Genomic DNA, 27,167 nt, shown 5'->3' on the forward strand with positions numbered 1-27,167 from the left:
AGCTGCCCAGTTGCAGGTGGGGCGCTGCCAGCCTGACCAGCTTGCCAGGCCCGCGTGACCCTGCTCCCAAAGGTGAACACGGACATGCCCAGGCAGCCACGTCCAGGGCCGCCTCCATGAAGTTAGGACTGAGTTCTCCAAACTGCAGGTCCTGAGCAGGGGTCACATTTTACTACAAGCACGGACTCCCTAACAGAGGTTCCCAGCAGCTTTAATTGCAGAGAACTACCTGGATCCCTCCGACAGTGCAAAGACGGCGGGCAGGCCCAGGGAGTCCACCCGCCCCGGCTGGTCCTCTGCCTTGGGGGTGGGGGGTCGGGCTCACCACTTCCCATATGTCCCCTCCAGGGACTCTGACCCACAGCCTGGCTCCCTCGGGGTCCCCTCGCCAGTAAAGGGAAACACTGAGCAGGCCCGACCAGGTTGACTGCTCATCTAGGAAGCGAGGATGTGGCAGGATTCGGAGGCTAAGGCCCGGCTCTTCTGGTTCGGGGCAAGTTCAGAAACCAGAAGCTGCTGACGCCGGGCAGCCCCTGGGCACGGAGGCTGTCACGACCGGCTGCAGACGCTCGGGCCGCTCACCCCCAACCCTCGGCACCACCTGCAGAGCCACCAGGCTGGGCACCGGGTCCTGCATCGTCAGGGCCGCCAGCCACTCAGCTCCATGCCATTCGGACCCTGTTCTCTGAGGACACGGCCCCCCTGGGCAACGGTGGCGGGTGGGGGGAGAGCAAACGCCACGCGGAGCAAGGGAGGCGCCAGGACGGGTCCCGAACCCTCCTGACCGGGATGCGGGCACAGACGGCACCGCCACTGCCTCACAGCTGAGCCTCGGAGCCGCCAGGGTCTCTCGGGGTTTCTCTCAGCCCCCAGAGTTGCGTGTGTTTTTCAATTTAGAAACAAGTCCTCATCCATCTGAACCTGCAGAACCTAAGCGGAGACAGGAGCCAAACGGCCGTGTGGCTGAGGGAGGCGGGGACAGTGAGCCACAGGCAGCGCAGCGCGCCCATGACCTGGAAGCCAGTCCCCGAGAGAGCCGAGTGCACTGTCACCAACTAGCAACTGACACCATGGGGATTCCAGGACACTTTTAAAGGAAGTTTCAAGTTCAGCCTCACTGTGATGGACACCATGGTGCGCCACCTCCAACGCCCTGTGGACACTTGGACACCAGGGCGCTGAGCCTCAGCGAGTCCCTGGCCCTCCACACGCCCCCCGCCCCCGCCCCCCACTGCTATTCGTTCGGAAACGCTGAGGGTAAAGAGCAGCTGGGCCTCCGCTGGGTGCCACTGTGTCCTCACCCGGAGGCATTTCACGCGGGTGCTCCACGTTTCTAGTATAAAGAATGGCCCTCCTCGCCCCTTGTAGGTGCCCCGGACCTTGTCACCTGGAATCACCCTCTCACTTGTTTAGGAGTTTCTTCACCTACAGGCCTTAGGGCTGACCTGACAATGTTCCTGCCAAAACCCACCCCACGTGCCTTAGCCCGACAGGAAGGCTGAAGCACCCACCTCCGCGTGCGTAGCGTACAGGCCGCGGCCCCAGAGGGTGGACACAGGAGCCCAGGTTGCGGCGTGGCGCAGCCCTGGCACAGGAGCGGCTACTGGGAGCCCGGGGGACTCCTTCCCCTCCCCCTCCCCCCTGCACCCCAGCATCGCCGCCACAGGCCACGCTCTTCACCTACAGCCTAGTAAGGACTGCGTCAACGACCCCGAGTTTCAGCTAGAATGTGGAGGCATGCAGAAAGCGCGCGTGTCAGTGAGTGCGGCCGAGTCTGAGCTGGAGGGGCTGCCGGCCTGTCCGCCCCGGGCCGCCGCGCCTGGCGGGTCTCGCGGTCGTGCTCCAGCAGCGCCCGGTCACGAGGACTGCAGGCCACGCGACAGCGCTCGGGCAGGCCTCCGTGGCGGTGGAGGCCGCCAGCCAGAGAGGGAGCAGCGGGGCCTCCCTCCCGGGCGGTGGGCAGGGGCCAGGCCTGGCCGGGGCTTATCTAGCTGGGCCGAGGCCCACAGCGGGCCAGGTCAGTGTGGCTGGCACTCATGGCTCTCGAGTCTGCTAGACAATTATTTCGTTCCTGCGTGAGAAAACAAACGGGAAGATTACACTTAACCAGCACCCCCAACGACGCCAGCCTCAGGCGGCCGGAGCCCTCACAGCGCAGCTGCCACGGGGCCAGTGGCCCCAATGCGCAGGCACACACACGGGCCCAGGAGAGCTAGCCGTGGCCACCGCAGACCGAGCCCACACCTTCCTCTGCCAGCGGGGCGACTGAGCCGGGCCCGCGCCTCACTGACACTTTATATCTGCCACCCAGAGGCCAGGGAGAGGCGCTCCCAGGCACAGTCCCCTGATGGGTGCTGGGGACAATGTATCTGACAGGCCTGTCACTCAGGTGACTGTCACTTTACCAGCTGGGCTGGGCAACTGAGACACCGCTGACCCAACAGAGGCCCGGAGTGCGGCCACCAGCAGACGAGTGGTAACCACATCCCCAAATGTCCCTGTGCCTGGGCCCGGAGCGCTTGGCGTGGCAGAGCAGCAGTGCCAGGTGCAAGGGCCAGGGGCCCAACTGCATCCCAAGAGCCACACCAGACATTTAAAAAACAAGAGCCCAGGCTGGTGTGGCTGCCGGCCTGTGAACCAGAGAGTCACTGGTTCGAATCCCAGTCAGGGCACAGGCCTGGGTTACAGCCGGGTCCCCAGTTGGGGGGGTGTGAGAGGCGACCACACACTGAGGTTTCTCTCCCTCTCTCTCCTTCCCTTCTCCTCTCTCTACATATAAATAAATAAAAATTTTTTAAAAAAAGGGAACTAAAAGGCCGTTTGATGGAGACAGAAGCCCAGTCTTTAATATGCAGGTGACACACGACTCAGCGTTGGTGACAGCGCGTCAGTGACATTAGCAAAGTTTTAAATCGTTCTAAAACACCAAAGAGCAGCTTAACTAGCCAGTATTAGTTACCAACACATTAGAGGCCAAAATTATACCAATTAACAATACAAATTATTAACTGGCCAAGTTTTTATACTACTTTTTTGGAACATTTCATCTTCAATGAGGTTGATCAGACTGGTTCTCACGGTCACTGAAGAGTTTACTGAGAACGCTGACAGCACCAATACACCCGTAACCCACAGCCACGTCACTGCAGACGCGGGACACCGGGCCAGGCTCTGCGGAAACGACGGGGGGCCTGGGAAGGTCTGCGGCTGCCCACCTGCCTGTCGGGGGGGTCGGGGGCAGGGGGGCCACGGCTCCTTACTTGGAAATGGTCTCCGGCTGCCTTGCTGCCCACGTTTAGGACATTCAGAGAGCTGGCACGCTTCATGCTGCACCCAGGACACGGACATGCAAGGACAAACGTCAGCACACAGTCAGCCAGCAGCAGGGACACAGCAAAGCCACCCCAAAGGCCTGTGACCGCTGGGGTGCCCCCCTCTCTCCCGGGGACGGGGACGTCCACCCAATTCTCACTGCGAACATCCCCGAGTGAACTGTGTGCGACGCACAGTAGAAAAAAGTAGTTTCTGTGTCTTCTCAGCAAAGACAGGCATCTTAGACACCAGCGTAAACACGCTGCAGCCCTACCTTCAGGCCTACTCCCAGGGGAGCCCAGCGGCGGGGCAGCGGCGGGTCCCCGGGCCCCGCAGGGCGGTCTTGGGAAGGTAGCCTCAAAACCGTGTGAGACGCATCACCCTAAGTGAGCTTGTTCAAAAGACGCTCGGAACTCGCTGGAGACCAAATGCGTAAATATATCCTGTACTTTATGTATTTTTCTATGTTAAAAGTAAGGAAAAATTGCCCTGGCTGGTGCGGCTCAGTGGATGGAGCACCGGCCTGCGAACCAAAGGATCACCAGTTCAATTCCCAGTCAGGGCTCAGGCCTGGGATGTGGGCTGGGTCTCCAGTTGGGGGAGTGAGAGAGGCAACCACACATGGATGTTTCTCTCTCTCTTCTCCTTCCCTCCCCTCTATCCTAAAATAAATAAAATCTTTTTTTAAAAAAGGGAAAAACAATTTTTTGATTAGTAAAATAAATTTTTAAGTTATTTCTCTGCTTATAAATCAAAATTTAAAACAAATTTCATGACTTTACAATTAAGAAAGTGAGGTGTATGTACAGTTTTCCTCCCACTGATACCTTTAAAATACTTTATGAAAGACCCGTATAATTAACTGCTCACGGCTCTCACAGATCCCAAACAGAAGGTCACCTTAACTTCTAAAGCTAAGAAAGCCACACTCGGGTGATCCGTGCAGGGTTCCCAGCAGGGCCTGTGACCCTGAACCTGAACATGCTACGGCGCAGGCAGTGAGCCTGAGGGTGGCCGCGAGGCCGAGGGGTCAGCGCAGACAGACAGACGCCAGGCAGCCAGGACACGGCCGCTTCCACGGAGCCCCGCACACGGCCTGGCCCACGGCAGACACGGGGCTCTCACTGGATGAGCCGCACCAGAATCAAGGAGATTTGTCCCCAAGTAAAGCTCACTCCCAAAATGTGCAAACTGTGAAGGAAAACGCCCGTCCCACCCGACACGGCGTCACTCAAGTTCTGAAAACAGTTTTGTCATCGAGAACGCAGGGCACCACCCCCCCCAAGCCCCACGCACAGCCAGCGCCCGGCTCTCGGGCCTCCCATCCCACAAGGCGGCTCTTCACCACGTTGTTCACGGAAAAGAAGTCGCAGCTGCTGAGTAAAACTTTGGTTCTCAGCCCGACGACCCGCTCACACTGGGACCTGGGTGCACTGCACCCCTAACAGGGAACCGGCCCTGCGCTCAAACCAGCCGCTCCTCAAACAGCCTTCCAGAGAGAGCCAAGTTCGAGGTGCGCGTGGTGGCGCCTGCAATCACCCCGTTACTCAATCGGTCAAGTACCTTCTTCTCAAAAGGCTCCACAGCGTTTATCTGCACCCCTTGGCTCCCCACGAGACAAAGGGGAGCCCCTGACTCCCGGCCCGACCCTCCGCACGGCGCCCGCACGTCCCTCGAAGCCCGACCTCGAGCGGCCGCCTCACTGGGGTCACGCCCACGGTGCCGCGCTGCTCTGGAGCCGCGGTCGGAGGCTCCCCCGGCCTGGCCCCCCGCCAGCAGCCCGTGACCGCCGCAGCGGAGGCCGGCCAGGCCCAGCGGCCCGGTGTCACAGCGTCCGCAACACCGACAGGCACTCAGCCTCGGGGACAGCACCGGGCCTGCAGGGGCCGGGCCCCTCCGCACCGCTCGGCCGGCACAGCATGGGAGCTGGCGGTCCCCGGAGTCCACTCGGCTCTCACTGCGCCGCCAGAAGAACGCTTCCTCTTTCCAAACCCAGACAGACGCGCTGTGCGGGGCCTGTCACTTTGTTCCCAACGCAGCTCAGGACCCAGCCCCGCGCCCACGTCCACGGAGCCCATCACAGTCGCGTGGGCAGGACGGCCTGTGCCGAGCCGCCCACTCCAGGGCCCCGCGGGCTCCCCGGGCAGCCTCTGCGGTGGCTTTCCCAGCCGACGTCCTCGCAGCCCCCAGAGCTGCCCCCCAGACAAGCGCAGGCGACGGCCACGCACAGAAACCCAACGCCCCTCTCGACACGGGTTCGCCCACAAGCAGAAGGAGGCAGGCTGGGGACAGGTGGGTCTCAGGCGAGACCTCCCTAACGAGGAGAGGACGCAGCCTGTGGCCCCCTGAAATAGCCGAGGGGACACCTGCAAACGCCAGAAGGCCCCGGGCTCTGATATGTTGCCCAGCCGCCCCGAGATGTGAGAATTCTCACCCACAGAACTGACGGCAGAATCCCTTTAAAACTGAGTTTTACACCCGGTAGAGAGCAGGTGCCATTCTGGAGCTTCACAGAGCGGACAAAACTGTGTTTCTGTGAGAAATGCATCCGAAAGCCGGGAGCTGCCCGCGCAGCAGCAACCCAGTGACCCCGAAGGGACGTGCCGAGAACCCACCTCCAGCAGACCCCACGGAGCAAAGGGGATCTCAGACCCCAAGCCTCGGACCACTCCCACGTTGTTTAAAAGACTTGAAGACCCGTGACTGAAACACACGGAAAACCTAGCGTCTTCCAAGTCCCCCCAGAAGCCCCTTCTGACGAGGCCAGGGACGCGACCCTGTGCTGGACGCCCTTTCCCTCCCTGGTGGCACCTGGGGGCGAGCCACCAGTCACGGCCGCTTCCCGTCTCACCGGGTTAAAACGAGCCTGAAAGGACGTAAACCAACGCTGAGCTTTAGAAGCCACGCACGCCCGGGGCCGACAAGCCGGCGGGCACAGCACGACCGCGGGGTCCTCGTGCCGGCCAGGCGCCCCGCTCGGAGCCCGGTCTCCTGGGGCCGAGCAGCCCTCGCCGCCTCCAGGCAGGCGCTCCGCAGGGACCCTCAGCCGCCCGGGAGGGAATCAGACGGGAACGCCTGAGCTCTCGTGGCCACGGCAGGGCCGAGCTGCCTTCTCTGCGGTGGAAGCGGACGCAGCGGCGGGGGGAGGGGATAGTTACCCGGGGTCCTTGGGCTCAGCCTCTCGGGAACCTCCTCCCTTCAGCTTCCTCACCAGCTTCTCACTGCTGCGCTTGATGGAGGCCCGGAGTTTGCTGAAGGAGCCGCTGCGTTTTAAAGACCCAGTGCCGTCCTGAAAGAGATGGGAGAGCGGGAGGCTGCAGGCGGCCCAACCCCCACTCCCGAGGCAGAGCGGCGTGGCCACAGTCCCGCAGGCCTGACATGCTCTTCAGGGACCAGTCTGCCAGGTATGCAAGAGCAGTTTAAACGGAAATCCAGCCGTGGCTGGTGTGGCTCAGTGGACTGAGCGCTGGTCTGAGAACCCAAGGGTCGCCAGTTCGATTCCTGGTCAGGGCACAGGCCTGGGTTGCAGGCCAGGTTCCCAATTGGGGGCGCGTGAGAGGCAACCACACATTCATGTCACATGGATGTCTCTCTCCCTCTCTTTCTCCCTCCCTTCCCCTCTCTCTGGAAATAGTAAAATCTTTAAAAAGAAAAAAAGAAAAAGGAATGTGAAGGTAAAATAAAAATAAAATAAAACCCATCTATTTCATTAAAACACTAATGATCATGGAAACCCTTGAACATGAAGCTGAAACCAAAATTACATCCCCACGGGAACTTAATGATACTGCTGTTTTGAAACAAAAGATAACATAAAAGCCTCAGGAAAATTAAGGCAGCTCTAGGGCTAGGACCGAAATCAAATTCCACATTTAATAAATCGGGGACCCACAGCATGCAGGTCTGACAGAGACGTCCTTTTAACAACGTCATCAAAATGGAACACCTAGATGTCCTGGGTCTTCAGTAAATTTTAACAAGGTTTTATTCAATGTTGATTATAAATGTGGTTGGAAAGCTAAATGTTCCTTGTGTACAAATAACCAAAACCCCTCAGACACCGTGTAGAAAGCAAGGAAGAACGCCCGCGTCCATCCTAACCGATTCGGCCATTAGAGAGACGCTCCAGCAGCCTGGGCCCCACATGCCCAGGGCGCGAGGGAAGCCCAGCAGCTTTCATCCTCCGAGTGACCCCCTCGGAGCGAACGGCAGCCCACCCACAAGAGGCCGCTGCGCCCAGGGGAGAGGTGACAGGCTCTGAGCAGACAGACACCGAGACACCGGCCAGCTGGAGTGAGTTTATTAGGAGTTAGAAAGACACAGGTACACAAGTCACTCAACACGAAGGGTTAGTAGAGAGAAGCAGAGCTGCCAAGTCCCCCCCAGACTACAGAGCAGGTGCTACGGGAACAGGGGCCGGGGGGGCCGGGCCTACGGACAGCAGGGCCCAGGCCCGACCCGCAGGCCCAGCGAGAGGAGGGGTCACGGCCAGGGCGCTGCAGCAGCACCCGGGGGGCACGTCTAACTACCTTCACCACAGTGAACTGCTAACCGCGCTAACGTTTAAGCTCGTGTGTTACACAGTACGTGGTTGTCATCGATACAGTTAATGTCACTAGGTACACATCCGGCACAGCTACGTGTATACAGGGACAGGGGACCCCGCGAGGACGGCAGCACCGAGAGGAAGGGCAGTCGCAGAGACGCGGCTCGGACAGAGTCCCGGGTCGCTAGCACAGCAGCAGCAGGGAGAGGTGAGCGCGCGGGCGCCGCTGTCATGCAGGAGGCGTAGGGCCGCGGGGCGGCTAGGCCTGTCGGACAGAAACGGAGAGAAGCCCCGGTGAGACTCCCGGGCGAAGCGCCCGGCCCCGGCCGCTGCGCGGCTCCCAGTATTTCTAGGTCACACTGCCTCGCGGCTCTGCCCTCGCTCCGGCACGCGGGGCGCCCTCCTGCCTGCCGCCCTCCCCTGCCTGGGCACCCCTGAGCAGCCCCGGGGGGGCTCAGCCCCAGGCGGCGTCTCCTCGCCGCTGTGCCACGGCTCCCACGTGACCGTGCGGAAGGCCTTCGGCCACGCAGATCCCTAGGGGCCAGGGCACGCGTTTCTGTGTTAACGTCCCTCAGGTCCCGTCCTGTCCCTGAGGGCGGGGTGGGCTTCCTCTAAAACACTGACGCTTCGGACAGCGCAGGAGCTTGGAGAGCCACTGGCTTGCATGTTCTAAACACGCGCCTGAGAATCCAAGGCCAAGTTAACGGCGGGACACAGGTCCCCACAGGCAGCCACACGTCTGGGGCGGGCAGAGGCCCCACCGTCCTGTCCCGAAGCCCCAGACGCAGCAGCCAGGGCCCTGCCCGTTCTGACTCACCATGGGACGCCGAGCAAGTCATTTAACCAGCCCGAGCTTCATCTTTCTCATCTTTAAACGGAAAAACAAAACTTGTTACCGACTCCCCATGAACGTCGGGAGGACAAGAAATCATTCGTTCCGGCTTCTCTTCAGAAAAGGATGTCGAAGTGTTAAGTCCACGAACAGCACACTCCTGCCCTGCATTTCACGCCCCAGCCCTGCAGTGGGGGCGGCAGCACTGGGCACGGTGCTCTGCCCGCCCCGTGAACTCACCCTCTTTGATTCCTGGAGAACCAGTGGGAAGGGCGGCCACAAACCCGCCTGAACCAGATGGTTCCTGTTCGAAACGGGCTGCGGGCAGGGCAGGTCCGCTGAGGGCCGCGCTCAGGACCAGCCCAGGGCCCCGCCCCCGCCCTGCGCAGACCCGCAGTCCCGGCCTTGGCTGAGAACGTGCAGCAGGAAGGGCTGTCGTGGACTTTGATTATGAACAGGCTTGGCCGTTGTCCTTCAGGAGCCTCTACATGGGCGGCTCGTGTTAACTTTTTATAAATATTCTAGTTGTCTTCCTAGTTTTTAAATAAAAATTAACCTACTTCTAATTAACAGTACATCCCATCCTCCAGTTTAGTGTATTAAAACCCTTGAGGGATACCACGTGGGAGCAGCGTGGAAAGAATTGGGGGGCTGCTCCTGAAGGACCCCGTGGAGAAGTGGCCCCGAGAACAAGAGGCCAGGGCAGATGGAAGGCCGGCGGCGGGCCGCAGCCACCATGCGGGGTGCGCAGTGCTTCTCACGGCCTGCGGGCGGCTGCGACACCAGCCCGTGACAACGGCGCAGCCTGGCTCCCCGGGCAGCACACGCGGCCCCCGCAGGCCTCACAGCGAACAAGGCCCCATGGACGAGGGTCAAGGGAGCCCAATTTTCCCCAAAAAGGAGCCTCTGCAGATAGCACCTGCGCTTTGGGAAGCAGGACCACAAAAGTAACAAATGCAGAGGCGTCTGCACAGCGACAGTCAGGTCTGCCTCTCGCATGGGGGCGGGGAGGTTGCGTCCCAGTGCCACCAGAGAGGCAGGGACAGCTCTGCTGAGCACTCCTCCGGCCACGTGGAGACCTGACCAAACCCTCCCCCAGGACCCTCCTCTCCTCGCACCTTCCGTTTACAACGTCCAGTCAGCTCAGCTGGGTGCTGACGCAGACTCCCTGCGGGAGCGGTGCCGCGAGCCTCCTGCCGCACTGCCCTCCGTCCTGCTGCGCAGACCCCACCCGCCATGGACACGGCCCCGCAGCTGCCGGGCTGGAGCCGCTCCTGCGCCTGCTTCCTCCCCCGCAACGGCAGCATCCAGGCCGTCCGGAGCACTGGAATTCCCCGTGAAAGCCGAAGTCTGATCAGAACCCTGAGGCAAAACCAACTGTCCGTGGCACTGTCTCCCTAGAAACGGGCAGCGAGTGCCCAGGACGCAGGACACCAGCACGGGCAAGGCCGCTCCCTCCGGGACCCACGGGCGGCGCAGCAGGCAGGGGTCTCGCCCTGGCCTCTCCCCGGCCCGCAGCCTGACTGCACACCCAGGAAGCCCCCGCACATGGGGACAAAGACGGGAGGCAGCTGCCGTGTCAGCAGATGTGACCTGAGAACGGGCCCCTCTGGGTACCCGTGACTACAGCTCAACGCTGAGACTGGCAAACATCTCCGTGTGCCACGCCCTCACTGCCTCCCCGTAAGTAACCCAAGTGTGCTTTAAACGCGAAACTGATGTCCAGTTTGGGGAGCGCTCGGCATTACTTTCCCGGAACTACAGCGCAAGGCGGCCAGTCTGAGAGCCAAGGCCTCCCCGTAAGGGCACGGTGGGCTGAACCTAAGCGGTGGCCTCGCTGGTCGGGGCGAGCCCAGCCCTACGCTGCCCTGTCCCGGTTCACCTGGCTGCTGTCCCTAAATCCCCACTCAAGGAATGGCTCCTCCCGCTGCTTACGGCACGCACAGGAGCCCCTGCTCTGGGCCCGGAGGGCCAGGTCTCCTAGGTACCCAACGCCCGGCTGAGCCCTGCACTCGGGGTGGACTGTGTCAAAGAGAGCTCCCAGCGTCTCAACATCCTGCACGAAGGTGTCTGAGGCCCAGCATGTGACGCCCTAAGGGATGGGAAGGGGGGCCCTGGGCACCTCCCCGGGTGAACGGCACTTCCCCGGGCCTCTGTCTGGGAGCCAGGTCAGTGAGCGTGTGACCACGTGCCTTCGCAGGCAGGCTGACCTAGAAATAGCGTCTCAGGAGGTAGTTCCTGCGGAACGTCTCTAAAGAGCATGAGCACCTGCACCGGGCGCCTCAGGACTAGCGAAGGGACGTGCCCTCTAGGAAGCATGCAGACGGGAGCAGCTAGCGGGACAGCACATGCCAGGCCCCCCAGGGACAGGAGTGGGGACCGTGGCCCCAGGGTGAGTGGTCACTGCAGGTGCTGGCTGGCTGTCTTGGAGCAGGAGATACCACAGCAAGGAAGCTGCCAGACAGACGGCCCAGAAGATGTTCTGCCTGAAATTCTGGCCACTAACATTCCAAACGCAACGTGGCCCCAGACGGCTCATCTTCACCAACCCGCTGAGCTACAGAAAATCCCGAAGAACAAACACACCCAGCAACAGAGACAAGAAGGCCCCCAGCCGGCCGGCACCACAGCTGCGCAGCTACCGCTAGAAGCCGCGGCTGCCTGGCCACACTGCCCGCGGGGCGCTGGGAGGAGGTGGGAAGCCGAGGTTCGCGGCACGTGCTCTCTGGCACCACTGGGTACGGGGTACGGAGTCTCTCAGAAGCCCCGCCCCCAGCCCAGAGGCGGAGCCCCACCAGGAGCTGACACATGTCACATGCAGGCACGTGTTCCAGACCCAGGCACCCGGCGCGGCTGCCCTGAGGAGCCATGCAGCCCGGCCCTTCCGTGCTCAGGACGCTCAGGCCCGAGGGGACCCGGGAGCAGCCCGCAGCTGTCCCTCTCTGAAGACCAGCTCTGTCTGAAACATCGTCTCCCATTAAGGAGTTAAAATCCATTTTACAAAAGTCTCAGTGGCCTGGGAAGGAAGAGCAGGGTCAGCAGAGGCAGCGAGGCAAATGGTGCGTGGAAGAGGCAGGTGAGTTGTCTGCCACGCTGGCCGGTGGCCGGCGGGGCGCCCAAGCCGGGTTATGCCCAACTGGCCGGCACACGCAGTCGGCATCTGCGGCGGGCAGCAGGGGCGGGGACTCGCAGCAGCTCAGCTGGGGGGCGTGGGAGCGGCCGGGGCAGCCGGTACTCACCCCGCTCCACTCGACGCCCACGCTCACTTCCTCCCCTCCGTCGGGGCCGCCCTCGTACTTGACCGTGTCCGCGGTCAGGCTCTCCCGGCTCCGGCACTTCTCCGAGCCGTCGGGCTCTCCCAGCACCTCGGCCACTCTCTGCTTGTGCGCTGTGTCAAGGCCCTGCGGGCGGGGGGGGGGGGGGCGGGGGGGGTCACACTGGCCCTTTTACTCGCGGGGTCTCCCTAGGAAATGGGGTCCTCAGGCCCCGGGAACGCACACCTGAGCTGCGCCCTCCCCCAGCTTCGGCAGACCAGACCGCGCCCAGGCGTGGGGCGCCCCGGCACGCCTGGAAACACTTCAGAGACAGCCTGGCGCGGGCCGTGGGGACATGCCTGACCTACTGACGGGAGCGTGACGGGACCCAGGTGGCGGGTCCACGGCCCGGAGTTCTCGCAAGGTCTCCGTGTTTGCAGTCTCCCGCTGAGGCCCTGGGGAAACGCCCCATCGCAAACCCTCCCGCGCTCACTCTAGGGGTTCCCACCTCCACAGCCGGCTCTGCGCCCCCCGTGTGGCAGTTACAGCCCCCAGCGCGCCCCCAGAGGCGCGGCCGGTGCTGACGTGCCATCTGCAGGAGGTGCTGGGTGCCCCAGGCCACCACGTGCGCACACGTGGCCCGGTTACACGCAGCAGCCACTTCCTGTCGCTTCGCTCCTCCTGATGCCGCGTGTCCCAAAGGCTCGTGTGAATGCCACACCCGTGCCCGCCTGCACTGCCCTCCTCAGGGGCCATGAGTCCTGGTCCCTGACCGGCACGTGACCTGTGTTCCCCCCTCGCTCTGAAAACAGGTCACTAAGGGCAAGAATCAAGCCCCCCCGCATCTTCTGCCTTTCGGCGTAACTAGCCTCTCTCTGTTCACGCAAAAAAGCACCTCCGCAGCCACAGCTCTTTATTGCCCAACGTCCCCTGTGGACATGCGTGTGGACGCGTGGGCTGTTTCCACACTGGGACCACCGGGGGCACCACCGGCCCTCGTCACTCCGGGTGGATTTGCGACTCTGCCACCCCTCATCGCATGTGCGCGGGGTCCTGCTCTAGCTCCCCCGCCCACGCGTGGCCCGCCAGCCTTCTCCACACCCCTGCCCCTTTGTCGGAGGTCTCCTGCTGAAGGCCACCCAGCATCCCTGATGCAAGAAGGCTCCTGGGCCACACGCAGGTGGTGCCAACGCCCGTCAGGCAGGTGTCCTTCAGGCCTGAGCCGCGGGGCGGCCGGCCGTGAACTTGGTTAACAACCAACAGCATCTGCTAAGTAAGGTATCTACACAGACACACACACAGCATGTGGCCACAGACGGTCAGCTGGCGACGATGTGACCAGAGGCTCGCAGGAGGCTGACGCTGCGCTTCCTCAGGAGACTCAGCTGACGCACGGTCACAGCGACTAGACCGGGCAGAACCTCCGCGAAGGACGAGAACCAGCGGCGTGTTTTGAGCGCCCGCGTTCAGTTCTTTCGGGCCTCCGCCCAGCACTGCAGCTCGGCCGCGCCGTCCCCACGCGGCTGCCCACCCCACCGGCAGCGCGCGAGGGCCCCGGTTCCTGCCATTTGGTTCATGAGTCACTGCGCTGGGCTTGCAGGCGGCACCCCGGGCGGAAGAGGCTGGCGCATGTGTCAGCCACCTTCCCAGAAACACTGTGTTTCCCACGTGGTCCTTCCGTCTTCACCCGTTCCGGACATGAGACCCGCATCAGACACAGGAATTCACGTTTCTGCCCGTCGGTGGGTGTCCCCTGCTCCCTTCATGGCGCCCCCAGGTGCCCACACGTCTCTGGTGCTGCTCTTCCCTTGCTGCTTGTGCTTCTGGTGCCGGTGCCACCGCCTCACACACTATAACCTTACGGGTGCGAACTCAAGTATTACAGGGTTCCTTCAGCTACACCAGGGTCCCGGGGGTCCCGCGGGAGGACAGGCGCAGCAAGCGTCTCCTCGAACGGGAGGCGCAGACTGACCTGCTTGCGGGACCTCATGGCAGCTTCCTCCAGCGTCTCTGCAGCCTCGAACTTGCCCTGGCGTCTGTAGAGCGCCCCGAGGTTCTTCAGGGTGGTGGTGACCGTCGGACTGAGAGAGAGCACAGGACACGCACAGCCGCGGAGGGCGTTAGAGCAGCCGAAGGACTAGCACTTACGTTTGCTTAAAAACCTCCCAGATTTCTACGGCGCCGTCTTCCGTGTAAAACGGAAACAAGCTCCTCTGTTCCCAGCATCCGCTGCCCCCCAGGGCCGTGCGGGCACCACGGGAGCCCCATGCTCGTTCCGGCGGCAGCCACACGGACCGCAGCCACTCTGTCAGCAGGAAGGCCGGTGAGCCTGCCGCCTCCCGGGGCAAGACCGTATCTGCATCAGGGGGACGCAGGGGGCAGCAGGGGGAACCCAAGCCTTGGCACCGACGGGAGGCCACACAGAGCACGGCAGGGACACGCGTGCTCCCACCCTGCTGACCGGCAGCCTTCCCACGGGTGGAGGAGCAGCGAGCCCGATGTTCTGGTGCAGACACGCCCCTGACGACAGGCTCGTGCTCTGATGCAGCTGTCCTGTCGGAGGACACGAAGCCTATGAACCTAACGCATTCGTTAAGAGCTATGGGGCTGCCAGACGGGGGGCCAGAGCACCCCCTGAAACATACGACCGGCACACTGGGCCTTACAGGACAGAGCAGGAAAGGCGCCCCAGCTGGGAGCACGCAGGCGTCCACGGGCCTCGCAAGGGAGGTGGTGCTCAGCTTAAGTCTGTCCACGGGGCCCATGCCACCCTCTGCCGACCCCAGGGCAGCGAGGGCAGCGAGGGAAGGGGGTGCAGCTGACTGAGGGTCTCCCCGAGGCGCCTGGACACATGTTTGGGAAATGCTGGGTTTAGCGGGTCTGCTGCCTTGACTGCTCTGTGGCCACCTCAGTCCGGGTCCCCGTTCAGCCACCTTCTGCAGTTGGCAGTGAGCCTTGGCCATAGCGCTGTCCGTGGGCAGAACCCGTATTTTTCCCACACTGCAGTGGCTTTCGTTAGTGGCTCTTATTGGAATTGGGGGAAACTGGATGTCGCCAGCACAGCACGTGGGGACTGGCGCACTTCGTGGTCGGCTACCGCCGCCCCTGGAGTGCCAGCACCGTCCGCGCCATGCTGCGTCCCGGGCAGACGTACCTGTCCACTTTGCAGGCTTTGTACCAGCCGCCGTACTCCCCGAATGACGGCCCGTCCTTCTGCTTCCCCTAAACCGTAACAGACACGGCAGTGAGCTCCGCCCAGGAAGCACCGGCCCCCGGGAGGACCTCGGAACAGCGGCTCTTACTTTGCACTCCTCCCTCTCCTCCGCGTGCATCCAGATGGGCTTGTTCTCGTCTGGGGAAGGAGACACAGTCCCGTGAGCAGGTGCTGGCGAGCAGCAGCAGCCGCCAGGGTCCTGCCATCTCCCATGATCCTTCCCAGGCCTGACCGCTCACCCCGGGGTGGGTGGCGCTCACGTGGGGATGCCTGTGAGGACAGACCCCCCCCCAACAGGACACCGAGGCGGCGGCCGTCTCGTGCGCTCAGTGCACAGAAGATGCGGAACCACACGGTGGGCCATCGCCAACACAGCGGACACACGGCAGGGTCCCCACCACGGAACTCCTTTAGTGTCAGCATCTGCACGGAACACTCGGGCGTTTTAAAACCCGAACACCTAACACTAAGCAAATCCAATAAAAAGGGAGTAAGATGTCAGGAGCAAGAGTAGAAGAGATACAAACCAACACTCCTTTAAAGTCTCCTTAACTTGCCCTGGCTGCTGTGGCTGGGTGGACTGGGCGCTGGCCTGTGAACCCAAGGGTCGCCGGCTCGATTCCCAGTCAGGGCTCAGGCCTGGGTTGCGGTCCAAGTCCCTGGTGGGGGAGCGTGTGAGAGGCAACCACACATGGATGTTTCTCCCCCTCTCTTTCTCTCCCTCCCTTCCCCTGTCTAAAAATGAATAAAAATCTTTTTGAAAGTGAAGTTCGCAGAAAGGCCTCCATGCGTGAAGAGTGCCTGGCCTACATGGAGCAGGACAAGCCGCACGTGACCCTGCAGAGCACAGCTCGACCCCAGGTCCCAGCGGGCACAGCATCACACACTGAAACCCCCAGCAGGGCGCACAGGCGGTGAAAGGACTGGCGGGTGCCCCTTCCCATTTATGCACGGATTGTCGAGGCTCCTGCCCGAGCACCTGTTTGGGGTCCAGGGGGGGGGGAACCACGCGCCCACCCAGCCATCACACCCTGTAAGTCACTCGGCATGGGCGCCCGAACTCCTCAGGTGGGTCAGCCTGACCACCCCACAGACCGCTGGGAAAATGAACAAGCTCACCCGTTTTGCCTGTAACTGACGCGCGGGGTGCGGCTAACTCTCCTGACTACTGTGCTGTCCCTCACGGGGCGAGAGCAAAGCCAGCGACACACTGGGAGTTCCGTTTAGCTTCGGTTCTGGTGTCAGGAGCAGGGTTGTGGGGCCGCCTCCTCTCGACACTGGCAGCACTGAGGAGACCCTTTCCTTGCAATTAAATTTTTATTTCTTATTTCTTAAAGGATTTTATTTATTTACTTTTAGAGAGAGGGGAAGGAGAGGAGAGAGAGAGGGAGGGCAACACCAGTGTGTGGCTGCCTCTCACACGCCCCCAACCGGGGACCGGGCCTGCAGCCCAGGCCTGTGCCCTGACTGGGAACACTTTTGTTCACAGGCTGGCACACAACCCACTGAGCCACACCAGCCAGGGTGCAATTACATTTTTTGAAACGTAGGCACATTAAACACATTGCGTACAGGTGGCTAGGATTCTCGTCATTTCTAAAAGGCATTTAAATTCCCCGGTGCGCAACGTGTTACAATGAACGTAAGAGGGCTCAGTCCCGACGGTCCCATCAGAACCGCAGGCTCCGTGGCCACTCACTCGCGGCCTCACCGCTGACACGACCAGCCACGAGGCCCGTGCAGATGCTGCGAGCGACACCGCAGGCCATGTGCGGAGCAGAGAGGCACGCAGGGCCCGCCGGCAGGACCGGCGCCTCTGCCCTCCTTCCGCGTTTGTGTGGAGAGACCCAGGTGTAGAACTGCTGTTACCTAGAGCCCCACTGACGGGGCACTTTCGGCATAAAGAAGCCAGGGCTCCCGCAGCAAGAGCCCATGATGAGAAGCCTTAGGAGGCGGCCTGGCGCCCCACAAACCCAGCCCCTGCGTCCAACGAGGGCGGAAGCACACTTCAGGGGGCGGGAGCCCTTCGCCCCGCCCACACCTGCACAGACGAGCCGTCTCGGGGGAACCCGAGGCCACTCATGCTCTGACTGGGTGAGTGTCCTGCTTACTCAGTAACAGAGGGAAAGACTGGTAACACTTTTCCCAAGTGGTTTCCAGAAACTCCTTCTATAAAAGAGAAATCTCAAGACCCCAAACCTCTCTCCCGAATACTAAAGTTTCCTGCACACTAGAAAACTCTGCCCCTTCCTGAACCTCTACGTACCCCCTACTGGAGGAAGCGGTAAGTGCCTGCAACGCACAGTGGTGTCTGGCTGAGCAAGCGACTCCTATAAAACATCTCCCCCGAAACTGGGTGCAGAGTCCCTATAACACTTCAGGGAGGAGGAAGGAGACAGGCTGTGGCTCCTTTTTTTTAATTTTTTTTTTTTTATTTATTTATAGAGAGAGGGAAAGGGAAGGAGAAAGAGGGAGAAAAATATGCATGTGTTATTGCCTCTCGCTCGCCCCCAGCGGGGGACCTGGCCCCACGGCCCAGGCCTGCGCCCCAACTGGGAATTGATCCGCTGAGCCTCACCAGCCACGCAGGCCATGGCTCTTCAAGACACTCCAAGAACCCAGGCCTAGGGTGGGTGGAGAATGTGCATTTCTGACAGGTCCTTGCCAGCACCTGGAGAACCACTGGGTTGCAAAACATTCTAGAAAACACTCAGGACTCCAGATTGTGTCTGAAACAAGCATGGACTCTGGGGAGGGCAGCGTGGAAGGCTGGGAGGCAGGCAGCCATCAGCCTCGGCACGGGTGCACAGCCCGCGGCGCTGAGACGTGGGGCCAGTGCGCGGCTGTCACCGTCACCAGAGGGTGCACGGATGAGCCAACGCGAGCTCGCTGTGCCGCGTCCAGGCCTCTAAGCACTACACGGAAACTCGCGTCTAAGAATCTGAGCAACGGTGTCTTGAAATCACCATGACGACGTGGGCAGAGCCGGCGTCGGCGGGAACCACCGCTGCACGGCACCCCACGGCAGCGTCTGCTCGGACAGGAGGCTAGTTCTTACCGTCGACGGACCCGAACTCCCTCTCGTGTGCCCGGGTGAGAATCTCCTTGTACAGCGTCTCTGCTTGCTTGAACTTCCCCTGCTTCAGATAGCAGGAGGCCTTGAAACAAAACGGAGGACTTGGCACGCTTCCCGCGCACAGGAAGCGAGCCCCCCTCCCCAAGGGTTACACTGTGAGACAGCGCGGATCTCGGGAGAGGGCAATGCTGAGGGGGCAGCGGGGGACGCATTCGGACACCCCAATAACATCGGCAAACACTGAAGGGCGCGCGCCCGCCGCGCACCAGGTTGTTCTTGGTCTTGGCCACGTTGGGGTCGTCCGGGCCCAGCCTGGTCTGGTAGATGTCGAGGGCCCGCCGGTAGTAGTGCTCCACCTCCTCGTACTTGCCCTGGTTCTGGCACAGCAGCGCCAGGTTGTTCAGCTGCTTGGCCACGTCGGGGTGGTCTTTCCCCAAAACCTGAGGACAGGAAGTGGCGTCAGGGCACCGACCCATCTCGCCCACGTCCAGGGTCCTTTTCAGCACAGGCAGGACGGTGCCTGACGTCCAGGCCCACGGTCCTCACGTGGTTCCCGTGCCCCGTCCGTCCTCAGGACAGGGACTCAGCCGCCAAGTACGGCGCTTTGCCTCTCCAGGGAGCGGGGACGCGGGTCCCCTTCACAACCCGAACCCCTTGACTTCTGACAGCCCCCCTACGTGGTCGGGAGCGTCAGTGTGCACCTTCTGACGAGGAGGAAGCTGGCGCTTAGAAGGGCGTGGTGATGCGCCTGCCCTGCTCCCCGAGAGCCCGAACCCAACCGGCCCTGTCTGTCTGTTCCCACACGTACAGGCCTTCAGAGGAAGCCCCCCGTCACCCTGGGCCGACCAGACAGAGGCCCTCTGCAGCCTCCCTGCCCCGCCCCCACGTTTCAAACCCGCCCTGCAGGGCCCTTTGACCTCACTGCCCCACCCCCAGCCCGGGGACTGCTTGCCCTTCAGGCCCCTGAGAGGGACTCCCGCTCTCCAACTCAGGGGAGCCCGCAGCCCAGCCCGCCCCCAACGCCCCCAAACCCAGACCAGAGGGGCCACCACCCCACCCCCGGGGCCAGTGCGCCCTGCGTGACCAGCTCTGTCCAGGACCCCGAGTTCCAGGAAGGGGCCGCATCTCTGAGTTTAAGTCACCAACTCCAGCCAAGCAGGACCCCGGGTCCTCCACAAACATTTCCTGAGGGAACGAAAGAGCAAACCCGTGTGCCTGGACCAGGTCAGCCCCCGTACGGAGTGTGTGACGCTTCGTTCTAACCCTAACCCCCCGGATCTCATCCGGCCCCGCCCAGCGGAACCCTTGACTGCTGCACATGCGGACGGCAGCCTGAGAGGGTCTTGCCTGCAGGACGTGATGGCGGGCCTCCCTTCATTCCCCTCCCCCAGTTCCTCACCATATGGCTCAAACTGAAGGCCTGTCTCTCAGTGTCATGGTCAATAACCAAGTTAGAACAGTGCCCTCGGTCCCACGCCGGAATGACGTGCACGGGCCTCTACGCCCCACATGTGGGCCGCGGCAGCAGGCAGGGAACAGCCATGACACTGGTCGCAGCCCCAGCCAAGCTCACTGTTAGGCCTGGAATGACAACGGCATCTGCCCGGCGCGTGCACAGACGCATCGCGCCCACCTGATCGCATGCCAACCTGATGTGCCTTTGGGCCGTCTACCTAATGGAACGAGTTACGTCCAGTAAGTGGTCAGGGACGACATGGCGCAGTGGCCACTTCCCAAAACACAAAACTGACGTGGCCCCCAGCGCCGAGGCCCCGCCCCCAAGCGCACCCGACGCACCTTCTCTCTGATCTCCAGGGCCCTTTTGCAGAGCGGCTCGGCCTCCTTGTACTTCCCTCTCTTGCCGTAAAGCACTGCGAGGTTGTTCAGAGTCGCTGCCACCTGCAACACAGGGGCCGCGAAGGGGGTGAGCAGGAGAGTGACGCCCTCCGGACCGGTCGGGGCGGCGAAGCCCTCAAAAGCAAGAGCGTGGAGCACTTCACCGGGACACCGGTCCCACAACACTGCGGTGCAAGAATTCAATCAACAGGGTCTTGATTCTTTTAATAAATTTCACAGGAAACTACAGGCCAACAAAACAGATCTGTATGCGAATCTGACCAGATTTGAATAAAAGAGGCAGCATGAATTCCTCAGCAGAGAATCTGCAGCCGTGCATGTGATTTGGCGGGGGCTGGAGCTGCAGGCCTCCCCGAGGGGGGCCGGCTGCGCGCCCCCGGCTGCTCCTGCCCCTGCCCCGCGCCAGCAGGGGCCCTACCTGCGCCATCTAGTGGACAGGCAGCTCTTAAGCCTTCCCTGTTGAGTTTAATAAAATAATGAGTTTAACAGTAAAAAAAATTAGGGAAAATAAAATATATTAAATGAACGGAAGAGTCAGATGTACACACCGCAGGATGGTCTTTGCCCAGAGTTTTTTCACGGATGGCCAAGGCGTCGTTCAGTAGATTTGCTGCGTCTTTGTATTTATTCTGGTCTCTGAAATGAAACACATTTGAACACTTTATGTCTGCCAGGCAACACCAGGTGTCACACCCCCTCCAGGCCTTCCCTTGGCCCTCTGAGCAGGTACTATCACCACCTCCATTTGTGATTTGAGGAAAGAAACGGAGGCTCAGAAAAATTAAGGCTCACTCAGGCTGGTGTGGCTCAGGGGACTGAGCGCCGGCCTGTGCACCAGAGGGTCGCCGGTGCGCCTCCCAGCCAGGGCTCAGGCCTGGGCTGCGGGCCGGGTCCCCGGCTGGGGGTGTGCAAGAAGCAACCAACTGATGTTTCCCTCCCTCTTTTTCTCCCTCCCTTCCCCTCTCTCCGAAACTAATAAGATCTTAAAAAAGAAAAGTTAAGGCTCTGGCCAGCATCCTCTGTCCCGCGGCCACTGTGCAGAGAGAAGCTGACCCGCCCCTGAGAACAGGGGTTACAGATTCACCCTCGGGGCCCCACAGGACAGCCTAAAGTCTCACACATCCTTGGGTCTCAGAAATTGTTTGTGGAATTGGAACACCCAAACCAGTGAGAGAGAGGGCGCAGGTAATGGCCCCCACCAACCGGAATTGCACAGCACCCCACCCCTGCCCTCGGTTGTGTCCCCCTCGGGCCCCGCCCCCGGCCTGCTCCACTTCAGGTTCGTTCAGCTAAGACCCGAGCAGCCAGGGGCTCCAGCGCCACGGAACAAACCCACGTGTGCGCCACGGGCCCCCACGTTAGGAAACGACCAGAGTGATTCCCGAAGCCTGGAGCTCGGCTGCAGGACTCAATCCTCGGGGCAGAGAGGACAGAGCTCCAACCACCCCGGGGCACAGCGGCCTCAGAGAGGCAGGCACAGCGTCGGGGCGCACAGGCCGAGTGGGACCCCGGACTCGGGAAGGAGAGGAGGCGAACAGGCCCAGGAGGGCAGGGGGCACCGGCAGGCACAGCGGAAGGCTGTCCGGACAGAGAAGCCGGGGCTGAGTCCTGTGGGGAAAGGAGGGTCCGGCCGCACGGGGTCCGACCCCTGCCCCCGAGCCTGCGCAGCGTCCCCAGGTGAGCCCGGCGGCCTGAGGAGCGGCGAGACCGGGTCAGGAAGCGGCCGCGCAGGCCCACCCGAGGGCACTGAAGAGCCGGCCCCCGGGGAGGGGCGCTGCAGGGGGGCTACTCGCCTGTACACCAGCGCCAGGATGTTGAGCATGGTGGCCACATCCGGGTGGTCGTGGCCCGACGTCTTCTCCAGGTCCTCGAGCGCCTGCTTGCAGAGCGGCACGGCCACCTCGTAGCGGCCCTGCGAGGCGTACTGGATCACCAGGTTGTGCAGCGTGCGCAGCCGCGCCGGGATCTCGTAGCCCCCCTGCTGGGCGGCGGCCGCGGCGCTGCTGTGCTGCTGCTGGACTGGAGGGACAGGTCCCGTCAGAGGACACGGAAGCGACCGGACGGCAGGACTGGCACGTCCTCTCCAGCTCTGCCCCCGTCGGCACTCCCTGGGCAGGCTGGCGCCGCCCATCCCGTCCGGGGTGACACGATGCCCCCCCCACGCGTGCACGCGCGCACACAGAGCAGTGAGGGAACGGGCCTGCCCCTCACTCGGAAGACCCCGGCACGCGGAGCTGCCCGCCCGCCTGGGCGGTGTCTGCAGTCCCCTGGGGAGGCAGCAGGCCGTCTGAGAGCGCTCGTCCCCCAGCACACGCCGCCTGGTCTGCAACCCACTCCAGTCTGCCCGGGACGGCGGGCCGCGGCCACTTACTTCCTTGACCCGGGTCGTCATCGTCATTTGGGAAAAGGTCGTCCAGAGGTTCTTTGGTGGAATCCGTGTCCTTGTCTTCCTAGAAACAACCCAGAACCGTCGGAGTCCCACAGGTGCCATCACCCTGTGCTGCAGGCCTCTGACGGGGGCTCCGTCGCAGTGACAAACCTGGGGCCCAGCCGTCGGCCCCCAGCAGGGTCACCTGGGAGGCACACTTGCCTCACCCCTTAAGACTCCTAAGGAAACTCAGACCTAGCAAGGACTGGCAAATGCTCCTCCAAGGTCTCCATGTCCCCAAAGACAGGTGCCTTCCTTCCATGGAAAGGACCTGTTCCAGACGCAGGAGGGCGGGGGGCGCGGCAGCCACGCGGTGTCCGGCCTCGAGCTGAATCAGGGAAGGAGCGGAGGAGGGGCTCCGAGGGCGATGTCAGAACAACCAGCCGGCAGCAGCGGCAGCGGGGTAGCGCCGGGCCCGAGGGAGACCGTCCCGGGCCGGGAAGTGCCCAGGCGCAGAAGAGCAACCCCTCGCTCAGGCCCTGGAAGGGGAGGCAGAGTCCTCGCCGCATCTCTCCTCCAAGCCCGACACTGGTTCAGAAGAAAAGGTTCCGGGCCCGCGTCCCGGAACCCAGCGTCCCCTGCTCAGTGCGCTGGGACCCCAGGGGCACCGGCACTAGCCCTCCTTCCCTCATTCCCACGGCACCCGGCAGCGGTGCCTCTTCTACATCAAAACACTTAGTTGCTCCTGACCTAGAGGTGCAAGGGAGTCACCGTAAGCCTCACAAAACAGGGTGCTGTGGGCTGTGCCCCCCAAACCCTAGGCTGAATCCCCACCCCCGCGTGATGCTGTTTACAGATGGGGTCTTTGGAGGAGACTGGGCCAGCGCCCTAATTAGAAGAAACACCCCGACGGGAGGACACTGCAAGAAGGTGGCCGTCAGCCAGCCAGCACGGAGTCCTCACCAGAAAGCGGCCACGCTGGCGCCCTGACGTCGCCCCAGCCTTGGCCCGGTGGGAAGAGCCAGGGCGATGCTGTAATGGCTGCCCAGCTGACGGAGGCCCAGAGCGGGGTGGGCACGCCTGCAATGAGGTGCAGGCAGATGAAAGCGCAGGGCTCACGGGGTCCCCACCAGGGAGTGGCCACGCCCAGCACCGTGCAGGTGCTGTTAACCGGTGGCTCACACGGGGACGTGGGCTCCAGGACCAGCTCCGCGAGCAGACGGAGTCCCAGTGGAAGGACAGGTGAGACCCAAACAAAAGCTGCCGTGCGCTGAAGAACAGGCCCCGCAGCCGGGCGCGCTCCCTCGTGTCACAGCAGCGCTGCTGTGGACGGGCCTCCCACCTCCAGAGCCCACAGGAGAGGGCTGTCTCTCTCAGGGACGCAGCCCGGCGGCTACGTTCGCTGGGACATGTTCTACAGGGGCACGGAAGAGCAGGGGAAACTGGGTAGCGTCTACGGGAATCCTCTTTACTATCTTTTCAAGTTTTTGTGACTCTAAAATTGGAAAGGCTTTTTTCTTTAAAGTTAACTGAAACAGAAATACATAGTGGAAGAAAAATAACCAAGACTGGGATAAACATCCGAAGACAGCCAACCGGGAAAAGGGAAAGCCGAGGCCCGCGGGAACCCTAACACGCCAAGCACCACAGGTGAGCTGGCAGGAGGGGGGTGGGGGGGCAGGTAGCGGGGAACCAGGCTGTCCCGGGGCAGGAAGGGTTTCCTGGGGGGAGTGGAGACCCACAGCACCATTTGCTCCAGAGTCAGCGCTGACCCCGAGCCCCAGGGGACGGGAGGCAGCGGCGTGACGGGCAGACGCCAGGCCACCCCGGGTCAGGACCGCAGGCCGCCAGCAGCGGGAGACCCCGAGGACGGCCGCGGAGCCGCTCTACAGTGGCCTCCTACACCAAGCACTTCTCCGTTTCTGACCGTGGGTCTAGAAAACACGCGCGAGAAGCACACAGCGAGAGACGTCTGCGACTCGCCCAGGGACGTGGGCCCAGGACCGCCACCGGGGTCTCGCTCAGGCGACACGGGAAGGGAGAGACCCCGCGGCCCCGCAGGGGACCGTCCGCCACGCGCCCGCCGAGAGGCACTCACAGACGGGGAGATGTCGTCGTCGTACTTCTTCAGCTGGTTCAGGAACTCCAGGTGCTTCTTCTCCTCCTCCAGCTGCGCCACGGCCTGCTCGCTGCGCTGCAGCTTCTGCTGCGTGCTGGCCAGCTCGTCGCGCAGCCACTGGTTCTCCTGGCACAGGCGGCGCACCTGCGCGCGCAGCTTCTGCTTCTCCGACTCCACGGCGTTCAGGTGGTTGGACAGGGCCATCATGACCTGCGGGCAGACGCACAGCGCTGCGGCGCCGCCCCGCACGCAGGCCCGCACGCGGGAGCGCGTCGTGCCGGACTCCCTCGCCCACCCTCGGTCCCAGGCCCCACGCGGGGCGGGGTCAGGAACACGACCTGCTCAGACCCGCTGCACGAACAGACACTGTCTGTCCGAGAGCATCTCCGACGGACTGGCAACGGCCCCACAGCGGCCATTCTGACTAAGCTGCATTTTCTACTTCCTGCCGACCCAACTCCTCGCAGACCCCGCCCCACGCGCGCGCAAACGCGCACCACGCAGGCTTCCCGATGAGGGGCTGGGGTGGCGCTGGGGAGGGGCAGGCAGGACCTCGGCGGTGTTCCAAGCACAGGGAAGGGACCTGCGCCGCCCCATCAAGGGCCAGAGGGCTCTGCCACGCCCGGCAGCGCAGGGCGGCGTGCCCACCGTGGCGGCTGCCCCAGGACCCTCCCTGCGGCCCGTTCCTGGGAGCAGAACCACCGGCAGAGCTGGGGCCGTCCTCTCCAGGCCTCACACCGGCCCTGCCTCCTCCTTGCCCTTCCCCGGTAAGACCTGGACCTCCAGAGGGTGGGGCTTTTTATTCTTTTTTTTTTTTTTTTCTGGGGACCTGACGTGCAACCTAGTCATGTGCCCTGACTGGGAATTGAACCAGCGACACTTGGCTCGCAGGCCGATGCTCAATCCACTGAGCCACAGCAGCCAGGGATTTTTTTATTCTTCTTTTAATTCCTCTAACATCTGCCAAACTAAAAAGGAAGTTCATATCCACGTGACTTCCCAAAAACAGAGTCACAGCAGCTGCACAAGCGGAGGCACGTCCCGGCGTCCGGAACAGGGCGAGGACGAGCTGCCCATGTGGGTGCGGACACTCTGGGGGGGACTGGCCGCCTCTCTTCACAGGAGCTGGGAGCCCAGCAGCCCCGCCGCTGCTCCAGTCCCTCACTGACGGAAAGAGAACTAAAGAAGGAAAAGCCAACTTTTGGTGTATTTAATAAAAGCCAATTTTTGGTGGACCTAATTTTACCTAAAATATGTTGGCAGAGCCCAAAGGCACGGGGCGTAGGGGCACCCAGATGGGCTACGTTTCTGCTGCGAGGCCGGGGCGTCTGCACTGCAGTCCGCTCCTGGGCGCGGCCAAGCTCTGGCTGTCACCAACGCCCGCTCTCCTTTCTGCCACGGGCTCAGGCCCTGGGGCCCTAAGCGAGCAGGATGGCATGGCGGGGCGTGGGGGGCCTGCGGGACCACATTCTGGCCTGCACAGCGCAGGCAGAAGGGCGCACAGGGCGCGGGAGTGAAGGGAGGAGGCCGCAGGCCCTTCCTGCCCTGCAGTGGTCCCTGCGGCTGCGGCTGCGGCACTGTCTCAGCCCAGGAGACGCCTGCCTGCGGGCCTGGGGCCGTGCCGCCAGCCCGACTAGGACGCCCACCACACGGCCGCCGCTCTTGTCTTCTGATTCGTGCAACCAAGCCCAGGCCCGAGGACACACACGCTGCTTCTGTTCCTGAACACTGAGACAGGCCGAGCCCCGTCACTGAGGCCACACGAGAGCGCACCTCCTGCCCCCTCCGTGACTCGGCTCAGTGGCGCGGCAGGTCACCCGCAGCGCGCGCCGTCCGGGCCGCCGGGGCCGCCACACCGGAGGCCGGCTCCTACCTGCGCCTCGCTCAGGCCCAGCTCCAGCATCTCCAGCGACTTGCGGATCATGCCCGACTTCTCCTCCACCAGGCTGCTCTCCTCGTCCCTCTTCAGGCACTTCAGCGTCTCCAGCAGGCTTTGCAGGATGGAGTTGTGCTCGTTCTTCAGAGCCTCCAGGCCCTGGATTACCTGCTTCGTCTTGGAAATGATCTCATCCTGCGTGAGCCTCTCCAGTCTGTCCTCCTTCGCGTGCACCATGGTGGACATGCTGTCGCGCACCCTGCACGGGGACAGAGTGGGAAGCTCAGTGCCAGGCCCACCCGTCCCGTCTGCCGTCAGGTGCCCAGGCGGGCCCGTCGGTGAGGGGTGCAGGGCAGTAGCACCCCGTGCGCGTGCCTTCCTGCCTAGGCCCCCGACAGCCTGTGCTGTTTGCTTTTCCTTCACAGACCGACTTAATTACTTTTCTGGCTTAGCTCTGAACTGTTTTATGGAAAGAATGACAATAACTGAAATTAATGCCAAAGATTAAAAGCAACAGGACACCCAAATGGCATTTCCAAATCACACGGCCTCCGTGAACAGAGCTGCCCCTGACTGTCTGCAGACGTCGCCTTTCCTGGAGGCCGTGCAGGGGACAGAACAGGCCTGGTGCCCGTGTCCAGCAACGCCCTGCGACCTGGCCCCAGGAGCAGCTGCACAGGGACACGGGGACAGCCAGGGGCACAGGAGGCGGA

The 27,167-nt window shown here is 62.4% G+C and overlaps 1 protein-coding gene and 1 long non-coding RNA gene across 2 annotated transcripts in view; both read right to left on the reverse strand.

Annotated features, from left to right (window-relative positions):
- Nucleotides 1-1,585: 1,585 nt before the first annotated feature.
- The window catches only part of KLC1 (kinesin light chain 1), a 31,564-nt gene continuing 5,982 nt past the window's right edge, over nt 1,586-27,167 (reverse strand). The window contains exons 2-16 of the mRNA XM_090265549.1: nt 26,452-26,713; nt 24,558-24,788; nt 22,463-22,541; nt 21,885-22,110; nt 20,640-20,727; nt 20,032-20,133; nt 18,501-18,674; nt 18,217-18,316; nt 15,247-15,296; nt 15,099-15,166; nt 13,917-14,025; nt 11,930-12,091; nt 6,471-6,601; nt 3,261-3,327; nt 1,586-2,071 (exon numbers count right to left, since the gene is read on the reverse strand). Coding sequence (XP_090121675.1) covers nt 1,988-2,071; nt 3,261-3,327; nt 6,471-6,601; nt 11,930-12,091; nt 13,917-14,025; nt 15,099-15,166; nt 15,247-15,296; nt 18,217-18,316; nt 18,501-18,674; nt 20,032-20,133; nt 20,640-20,727; nt 21,885-22,110; nt 22,463-22,541; nt 24,558-24,788; nt 26,452-26,700 — 1,920 coding nt within the window. The 5' untranslated portion in view covers nt 26,701-26,713 and the 3' untranslated portion in view covers nt 1,586-1,987. The remainder of the gene's footprint in view (nt 2,072-3,260; nt 3,328-6,470; nt 6,602-11,929; nt 12,092-13,916; nt 14,026-15,098; nt 15,167-15,246; nt 15,297-18,216; nt 18,317-18,500; nt 18,675-20,031; nt 20,134-20,639; nt 20,728-21,884; nt 22,111-22,462; nt 22,542-24,557; nt 24,789-26,451; nt 26,714-27,167) is intronic.
- Nucleotides 8,110-9,868, reverse strand: LOC149990197 (uncharacterized). The gene is made up of 3 exons (XR_016508888.1): nt 9,809-9,868; nt 8,676-8,726; nt 8,110-8,123 (listed from the first exon to the last, which is right to left on the reverse strand). It is a non-coding gene; the product is annotated as an uncharacterized LOC149990197 (long non-coding RNA).

This window comes from Furipterus horrens, unplaced genomic scaffold, assembly GCF_987537825.1.
Source record: "Furipterus horrens unplaced genomic scaffold, mFurHor1.1.pri manual_scaffold_21, whole genome shotgun sequence".
In the NCBI taxonomy this organism is placed as follows: Eukaryota; Metazoa; Chordata; class Mammalia; order Chiroptera; family Furipteridae; genus Furipterus; species Furipterus horrens.